Raw genomic sequence first — 9,779 nt, 5'->3', positions numbered from 1 at the left:
TTCATAGGGTGTCTTATCCATTAAATGTATAAAAATGTAAGTGCAAGAGGTGAGTCATCAAATGCTCCAAGGCATGGCCTTTATAGGCAAGAGAAATTCAAACCCGACACTATGCGGCTCACATCACGATCGACCGTGGGTCGACCGTGCAGGTCTCTGACCTCTGAATTTGTAGCCGTTTGAGACCTTTAATTTTGTCATTTTCTCTTATTAGATGGCTGCAATTAGAAGTCAAAAACATCTGAAAAGAGCTGCATTATCCCTTTGATCTTGGATGTATTCTTGGAAGTTGACATAGGCTTGAAAGAGGAAAGCCCCATTGTACTTCTAATGTGTCATTGATTTCCCTTTATGGCAATTGAAGAATTTTGATCCTTTGACAAACCACAAGCTTCCAAAGCTCATATCACAAGTCTTCAAGGCTTTTGTCAATATTTGTTTGCAAGTATATGCATTCATTGGTCACTTACAACCCTCCAAATAAGACTCATTTATTTTACATGAAGGCTTCTAGGAAGTTACACTGATCACATATTAAGCATGTAAGCAATGCTTAATGATTAATCAAGTGGAGAACATCTATTTAGTTGGGACTTTAATGACCATCCAAATCATGTTTACATTTATTTTAGATTTAAAAAGGATGACTTGCAAAAGAACATTTAGCAACACTTATGTGTTTTAACATTAATCACATGCTAAAGTGTGATTAAGACGTCATTAGGTGAGATTAAGCGAGATTAGCATCCTAGAGACCAAAACTCTTTTGGATATGAAGGGGCAACTATTTTAATCATGTTGAAACAGGTTTCGTGAATTATAGATGCCCCGAAGTTGTCAAACTTTATTTGGTCAAAAATTCGGATATAGAGAACTGCGGTCAACCCAAGGTTGGCCGTGGAGTCGGCCGTGCACCTTGTTTCTCAGAACCAAGGTACATGACATCCACGGTCTGACCCGTGGTCGACCGTGGACCCAACCGTGCATATCCTGTGTTTTTCAAATGACTCTTTTTACTTGTTTGTTATGTGTATTGTTCGTTTGCTAAATATCATGTAGACTTGTGAACTTGTGTTGTTCTATATGCTTTTAAGCATACAAGACTTGGTGTCATCATCAAAAGAAAGTGGTTAACATTTGAATATTATCATTGGATTACTAACCAACAGATAGCTCAAAAAAGGATGTTGTAGAATGGTTACATTGGGTGGAGTAGATTTTCACGGTTGTGGATGGGGTACGTATTATGCTTCCTCTAATGTTAATGCGGTTTTTGATTGAGTCAAAATTGTATGGAATCTAAAAGTACCTTCCAAGACTGCTATTTTTCATTGGCTTGCAATTCAAGGGAGTGTGCCGGTGAAAGAAGTTTTAAGGTGGGTTATGCATCCATCTATTGTAGAGTTTTCGTTATAATGGAATTATGGCAAAGGTATAAAAGCTAATGGGTTTTGGGGTTTTATTGGGCTGACAACTTTATGAGCAATTTGATTAGCAAGGAATGAGGTGGTTTTCAATTGGAACTACACTTGGTGGGTCGCTTTGGCCACGCGGGTAAAGATCAAGGTGTTTCAATGACTTGTTAATGCAAAAGAGTGCTCTAGTCACCAATAATACATATGGTCAACACAACCTTGGTTGCTAATTGAGAGAAGTGTAGTAATAAGCTTACTGTATTTTGTGTAATGTAATTCTTGTAATGTGAATCTTTTCTATTTAGTTTGTAAAATGGAATGGAATTATAGAGTTTGGGTGGATAAACTGTATGTAAATTCAGCCCATCCATGCTTGTATTGAGGGGCCTTTCACAATTTGTGAATGGTCAAGTATGAATTTAATTTATGTTATTTGTCATCAAAAAAAAAAAAAAAAAAATCTCGTAGCATAGCTCACCCTTTGCGTCATATGGCAGCAGACCATGCCATAGATTTTTTTATTATACTTATTTTTAAATATTTATTTCTAGATTTAATTTCAATTTGAGTTTTATAATATCGAAAACGACGTCTCAATTTTATTTTTTAACAGCTCTATTTTTTAATCAACAGCAAGCGTAGATTTATTGGCGTTTTGACTGCCGTTTAGAGCCTAAATTGAATTCGAGACAGGTTTAAAACCCATTGAAATTTGATTCTACCATTTTTATGGCGTCTCAATTTTATTTTACTATTTTTTTAAAAAAGTTTTCTACTTATTGGTCGGAGGTCCACTCGGAAACAATCTCTTTATCCGTCGAATAGAAAGAGAGATGACTTTATCTACTTTTGAGAGTGTTTCACTCTGAGTAGAGAAATAACTTGTTTTTATTGTCGGATACATGAATGATTGTTTACATCTCACCTCCCCATACACCACTCATGTGGTAGTGAGTTTTGTTGTTGTTGCTGAATATCGAAAAGGACTTTTCATGTTATATTATGAGGCAGGACTAAGTTTTATCATCATTCTTGACTCTTAAAGGTGATATTTTAAGATTCTAGGACCATATGTCATTTTTAATCTTATATCACCGTCAAACATGCCCTTAACTTATATCGCCAATTATTATTATTATATCCAAAAATTCCTTAATTTGTATTGGAAAAAATTGGGCATGACAGATTCAAGATAACATTCTGCTGACACAAGAACTTCTAAAAGGCTATAACAGGGGTAATGGGGTTAAGAAGTGTGCCATGAAAATAGATATCCAAAAAGCTTACGACACTGTAAGCTGGGATTTTTTAGAAAAACTTTTGATCAAGTTTGGATTTCATGATAAGATGGTCAGATGGATAATGGTATGTATTACATCTCCTGCTTTCTCAATATGTATCAATGGTGATATTTGTGGATATTTCAAAGGTGGGAGGGGTTTAAGACAGGGTGACCCTATATCCCCATATCTTTTCACATTGGTAATGGAAGTATTAAACTTGATTGTAAATGATGCCATTCAGAAGTCAAAGGTATTCAAGTACCATTATGGTTGTAAAAAAGTGAAAGTTGCACAATTATGCTTTGCGGATGATCTGCTTATGCTTTGTCATGGTGATCTAAACTCTGTTGAAGTGATTAAAAAGGCTATTGATGTGTTTAGTCAGGTCTCAGGTTTGCACCCTAATCTTAAGAAAAGTACAATCTTCTTTTGCAATGTACCTGCGTCAGAAAAACAAAAGATTTTACAAATTCTGCCCTTCTCTGTTGGTAAACTGCCTATGAGGTATTTAGGGGTGCCATTGCTTGCTAAAAAGCTAAGTGTTGGAGATTGCAAAGGGTTGATTGATCAAGTGAAAGACAAGGTGGACAGCTGGAAAAATAAAAAATTGTCTTTTGCAGGAAGATTACAATTGATTGCTTCTGTTTTGGGGTCCATGCAAGTCTATTGGGCCTCAGTTTATAGCCTTCCAAAAACTGTGATTAAGGATATTGAAAAAGTTTTTAAGGGATTCTTATGGTGCCAAGGTAAGCTTACTAAAGGGAGAGCCAAAGTGGCATGGAAGATTGTTTGTCAACCTAAAGACCAAGGAGGACTTGGTTTAAAACCATTGCAACAGTGGAATGAAGTCTTATTGGTCAAGCAATTATGGAAAATCATTGAACAAAAGGACTCGTTATGGATTAATTGGGTGAATGTGGTCAAGTTAAAAGATAGAAATATTTGGAATGTTGAGGCTTCTGCTAAAGACAGCTGGGGGTGGAAAAAGTTGCTGGAGCTAAGAGATAAAGTAAGGCCTCGTGTGTTTCATAAGATTGGTTATGGATTAAAAACTGCTGCTTGGCATGATAAGTGGAATGTTATTGGTCCTTTAAATGATATAGTTAGTGCAAGAGATCTTTATGATGCAAGGTTTTCAAAGGATTTAAAAGTGGCTGACTTGATTCAAGATAATAAGTGGGTGTGGCCTGATGATTGGTTGATAAGATTTCCTAGGTTGCAAATGCTACAAGTTCCAGTTTTTAATGCTAATATGAAAGATGAAGTGGTTTGGGTGACTAATGATGGGAGTAAAGTTAAATACAGTACTGCACAGGCATGGAGAGATTTGAAGGAAAATAATAATATTGTAAGGTGGCACCATGTGGTATGGTTTTCATGTAGTAACCCGAAACAGTCTTTTATCTTGTGGTTGGCAATTCTAGGCAAACTCATGACGCAAGATAGGATGCTGAAGTGGAATGCAACTGGTAACTATGCTTGTCCTCTTTGTGGTACATGCCCAGACTCTCACTCACATTTGTTCTTTGAATGTGTTTTTGCTAAAAAGGTATGGATTAGTATGAAAAAGAAGTTGTTGTTTAGAGGGTTGAGTAATAATCTGGTAGATATTGTGCAAAATTTGGCAAATTATCATTTTAGAAAAGACATTTGGGGTGTTATTAATCGATTCACTGTTGCTGCTGTGGTGTACCATATTTGGCAAGAAAAAAATGGGAGAATTTTTAACAAGCCTCCAAGAAATGAAAATGATTTGGTGAAAATCATCAAAGACAATATTGAGATGCAGTTATTGACTCTAAAAGTCAAAGAGATTAATGCTATGAAAGTTGCAGCAAAAGGGTGGGGTTTCATTTTGGTGAATGGAAAATTTCAGAAGAATTAAAGTGGGTTTGTCTTTTGTTGTTATGGCTGAGGCTATTTGTAGTTTGTTGCTTTTGATTTTGCAGTTTTCAATCTTTAGTGTTGCCTTTTTAGGTGTGCATGGGATATTTGTTTGATCCCTTGTATGTGTGTATGTTCTGTATCCTTGGTTTGATATAATATATATCTTTTTTGCAAAAAAAAAAAAAAAAAATTGGGCATGACATTTGGGTTAGTTGGCTACACCCATTAAATCTGATAAGGGCCCATATCCGTCCATCCATACACATGAATACGACACTGTCAACACAATATACAAATAAAACCTTTAATTATATGTTACAAAAACTTGTACAACTCTTCTTAATACACCATTTATATATCTCTAATAATGTATACAAGCCATTTACTTACAAGATATTATTTTATGCCTAAATTTGAAGCTCAATTTGTCACTAGTAGAATACTCTTCATCCGATGTGAATCCTAAGCCCGTTGGAATTCGACCCAACCCATTCGAATAGTAAAACTTTCGGTATCCCGATTCCGAGGCTTTAACTTGAGTAGAGAATATGGCCTTTACGGGTCTATGATCCGACAACTTGGATTCACTTCTTTCGTATAATATTTGCTTTAGTCCCTCCCCTCTCCATATTACCCTATCACACCTATATAACAATACATGCAAAAATATTTAAAGGCAAACTTATAGATATAGATACTACATAGTATATAAATAGTGAGTCTAGCTACCACGAGGGTGAACGTTTTGCATCATCGTTTTTGCAAAAATATTCATCGGAATTTGGAAGATACTTGTAGGTTGGAGCGAAATCGATGTCTCCTTCATGCCATGATCCGAATTGACCATCCTTGAGCTCCACTCGCAACTTCATTTTTTGATATGAATACAAATTAGTAGGAAGTTTTAAGATCTGAAAATTGTTTATGTTTTTATTAGTTACCTGATCATGTTTGACAAGTGTTTTCCAATCTTTTTGATTTACCAATGATCTTGTTTCCTTGTCGGGTAAAGAAATCCGGTAATTCAAGTCTCCAAACAACACCACCCGACTGTCACGCCAATAAATACTAGTAAAAACTTAAATTTTTCTAATTAATGACAATTCTTAATTATGTTCTTAATGCGCATTAATTTATTGTACATGCCAATTATATATATATATATATATATATATATATATATATATATATATATATATATATATATATATATATATATATATATATATATATATATATATATATATATATATATATATATGATAATTTTAGAATTGAAATTAACAATAACGGCTAGTGTAAAAAATACATTAGAATATAGACCGATATTAGTAGAACCAATCAAATTTAAATTGTAAAGAAAATAAATAAAATAATATGATATAATAAATAAATATTTAATTTAATAAGTAGCATTCTATTTGTCCGTCTAGCGAATCAGAACTTGACCCATCATGTGGATCAAGTTAAAAAATATCAGTGGAGGATTTAAATCCTAAATTAAGTGTTCCACGCCAACATAAAACCTACAACGAAAAATTTACATATCGAGTCCCTTAACTTGAAGACATATGCACAATATTACATTATTTTGTGAGTGGCAAACTGGCAACACTAATGTAGGGCGGTGCTTATAAACGCACCTTTTAGACCACTCCCAGCGGTACGTTCTGGGGAGTGTCTTCATCACCTTCATCCGAGGGCGCCGATGGCATTGTACCCGCCCTCGGCCGCCCTCCGAGGACAAACCCAACTCGCCTTCGAATTTTTCATCCCTAAGCATGAGTGAGGACGAACTTTCTTCCCTTTTTTCCTACTTTTGAACTTTTATTTTATTATTTTTCTTATTTTGATAGTTTGTTATGTTATAATTGAAGTTTAAAAATGGAGATATGAAAATGGGGTGATGGAAACAAGAAGAAGAAGATGTTGTGGTAGTGGTTGTGGACACGCCTTTTTTTTTTTTTTTTTTTTTTTTGCTTTGCTTAAAGAAGTGATAGGTTCTATACTGATTATATATTTAAATTTAATTTTTATTTAACTTAATAATTGATAAATTAAATACCATTAAAAATACTAATAAAGAAAATATCTTAGTAATAATTAATAGTGATAGCGAAAATAATAATAATAATAATAATAATAATAATAATAATAAGATAAAATATTAATAAAATTTGAGAAAGTATGTCATGGTTGGCAATGGTGTGTTATGGGAGTGTTATGGGAGGAAGTGGTGAGAAAGGGGGAGAGAGAAAGCTGATGTGGCGGTGAGGAAATGCCCATGACGGCGTCATGAATGGGAATGGTCTTATGCACAATATATTTAATATTACATTATTCAATTCATATACTTGCTTAGGTTGATAATGTCAATTAACATACGTAATATCAATAAATTGTTTAATGATAAGATAGCCACTAACGAAGAAGATATTTGTTAGTTAAGTAAACAGATTATTGACTTAATACCAAAGATATTTGTTAGTTAAGATATTTGTGTTGTGGAAGTTGGTAATTTTCTATTTTCTAGTATTATAAAAGCACAATCGAATATTTCCTATAAAAATATACATGACACATCTTACTGCTTAATAAACCAATTAAACTAGCTAGTCATGATCATAGCAAATTAGCAACCCAATCAAACACCAATAATCAAGAAATTAAAAAATTAGCTACATAATATTTAATTGACATAAACCTTAAAAACCATTGGCTAATTTTGTTACAATTATTTTAATACCACTGAAAAAGGTGATTATAAAATTATTTCATGTAACTGTATAAATTATTCTCGTAGTATATGCCAACTTTAATCCAAAGGACAACTCAAAAACATCAAAATTCAATATATACATCAAATTAAACGACAATAAAAACATATATGCCCATTGAATTACGGAGTAATTACCTGTATATGTTCTCATATCTCAACCTTCTTAGATTTAATAACTAAATAGATGAATGATCATGTATATATGCATGATCCTCCGTATTTGTTTTGACCATATAAGAACCAAAAGGGTATAAAAATATAAATAGTCCGGGTTCGTATGTAATGACATTTCCCTTTTAACTTATCTGCATAAAATGAGAATCTAAATGTACTACTAGAAATTAATTAAAATGAAAAGTATACGTACTCATGGTCTAGAATCCTTTTAGGCAGGTGAATTGAAGAACCATTAGTTGTTGGGAAACTTGTACGCGAAAATATGTTAACAGCGTCTGAGTTTCGATTTTGTTCATCGCCTTCTCCCCCTCCGGACGCTAGATGACTACATACAAAGCAAAAGCTCGTGTCTTGTAACTCGAAACGAGCTGAAACTGATCCCTATTGTAATACATACATAAAGGAGGAAACAATTCTCGTTTAGTTAGGTAATAAAAGAATGGATTTGTATAACGACATCCTTAGAAATGTCGTTAAAATGCATAAAATAATTGTACATATATAACAGTTATTTACTATTTTTGTGCTGACATTTACTTTATTCAATTATTTTATGCATATTAAAGACTGTCGTTATGACCGTCATTGATAAATCCCAAATAAAAAATCATATGTTTGTAACGTTATGTGCATGATTTGGAGTACTAACTTTATAGAACATTAAGCACAACAATTTAGTTGTAAAATATAAATATATAAACAAATGATACTCCCGGGATTTTTCCCTCTCTATTAATAATTACGCCCTAGTCACCGGGCGTGTAGCCTGGTTAATCCCTGGGCGTGTAGCCTGGTTAAGCGCACTGGGGTCTATGCACAAAAATAAATTGCCGAAGTTAGAATCTCATTCTCTAACAATGTCTTATTGCCGCCATATCAGCTTGATTTACCACTTACGTGTTGGGATAAGACTATCAAGCGTGAACTGGTTAAGTAGGTTCCGGAAAAAATCCTTTTGAACAATAATTATGCCCTAATTATAAGATTACAGTACCTTGTTTCCTAAGCAACCCATGATGCCACAGCCTACGCTAGAGATGTCGGGGTTTCGGATTTGTTGATGTACATCACTTTTAGCCCAAACGGATAACAACAAACCAACCATTCGTTTACTCACAACACACACAAACTCTTGTTGCAATTTACTATTTCCAGTCTTTAAATTGCTAACTTCACTTCTCGATTGCTTGTTTAGTGTTTTTCTGATCAACGAATTCCATTTGCTCGAAATTTTTTTCTTTTCCAGACCAACAACATTTGAAGCTTTTAGAGTTACCACTTCTTGAAACCTAACTTTTTCAAAACATGCATAGTATAATTAGTTAGTAAAATTGACACGTACATTTGTGCATTTTTATTGTTTCTTGGATTCTCCTAACGATAGTCTAAGGACTATCGTCGTTAAAATACATAACAGTGCTATTTATGATTCAATAACAATTATGTAATCAATTCTTTTCATCAAACTTGAGAAATAAGACTTACCCGACAACATATATATCACAACGCGTGTTGTCTGTATCCAACAAATCGTCGATATTCAAATTATCCGTAGGAGTTACCCCTCCAACATTCCATGTACTAACGAAAATTCTTCAAATTATGAAGAAAAAAATTGAGGATCAAATCATTAGTTAGTTTAATAAGAGAGAGACCAAAGATTGATGCAATTAAGCTTATTTTCTAAATCCGCGTACTTGAAGGTTTTTGCAGTATCGATTTCGTGCAATATCACTGGTCCACCCTCTTCAGTATCCGATGTCTGAAATTGGTGAAAAGATTCCGGGCTTGTAGGAAAATCGGCCACAACGTTATCACTCACAGACTTGTTTAGTATCTTACTTGCTACCAATCTTGGCCACATAACCTACAACATAATATTAACACAACATAACATACGATCAAATTATATAATTCAATTGTGGCCATAAAACATTAAAATGTAGTTGAACAGAGAAGGAAATTATAATAAAGAGGGAGCTAATTACTTCTTTTCGCATGGCAATTAGAAGAAGGCAAATGTTTGAAGATAATGGAATGGAGAGAAAGTCAGAAAAGCTATTGTATTTATAAGGGAGTACTGCAAGTAGGAATTTAAAAAATGATGAAATCTTTAAATATTAGAAAAATAAATAAATAATAAGTATAACGTTAACACTGATCAATTCATATGTATTAATTGGTCGACTTTGGTTTACTGTTATCTAGCTAGAACAGACTAATGTACGTGCATGCATC

The 9,779-nt window shown here is 33.6% G+C and overlaps 1 protein-coding gene across 1 annotated transcript; it reads right to left on the bottom strand.

Moving 5' to 3' along the window:
- Window positions 1-4,793: 4,793 nt before the first annotated feature.
- Window positions 4,794-9,541, bottom strand: LOC139840963 (type IV inositol polyphosphate 5-phosphatase 9-like). The gene is made up of 9 exons (XM_071831204.1): window positions 9,530-9,541; window positions 9,239-9,408; window positions 9,027-9,134; window positions 8,536-8,830; window positions 7,732-7,922; window positions 5,527-5,635; window positions 5,315-5,451; window positions 4,976-5,229; window positions 4,794-4,861 (listed from the first exon to the last, which is right to left on the bottom strand). Exons 1-9 carry the CDS (start codon window positions 9,539-9,541, stop codon window positions 4,794-4,796), a joined length of 1,344 nt encoding a protein of 447 aa, XP_071687305.1.
- Between the last annotated feature and the right edge of the window lie 238 nt (window positions 9,542-9,779).

Source organism: Rutidosis leptorrhynchoides, chromosome 4 (genome assembly GCF_046630445.1).
Source record: "Rutidosis leptorrhynchoides isolate AG116_Rl617_1_P2 chromosome 4, CSIRO_AGI_Rlap_v1, whole genome shotgun sequence".
Taxonomy (NCBI): Eukaryota; Viridiplantae; Streptophyta; class Magnoliopsida; order Asterales; family Asteraceae; genus Rutidosis; species Rutidosis leptorrhynchoides.
Note: the sequence above shows the minus strand (reverse complement) of the source record. Positions and strands in the feature narration are given on the sequence as shown.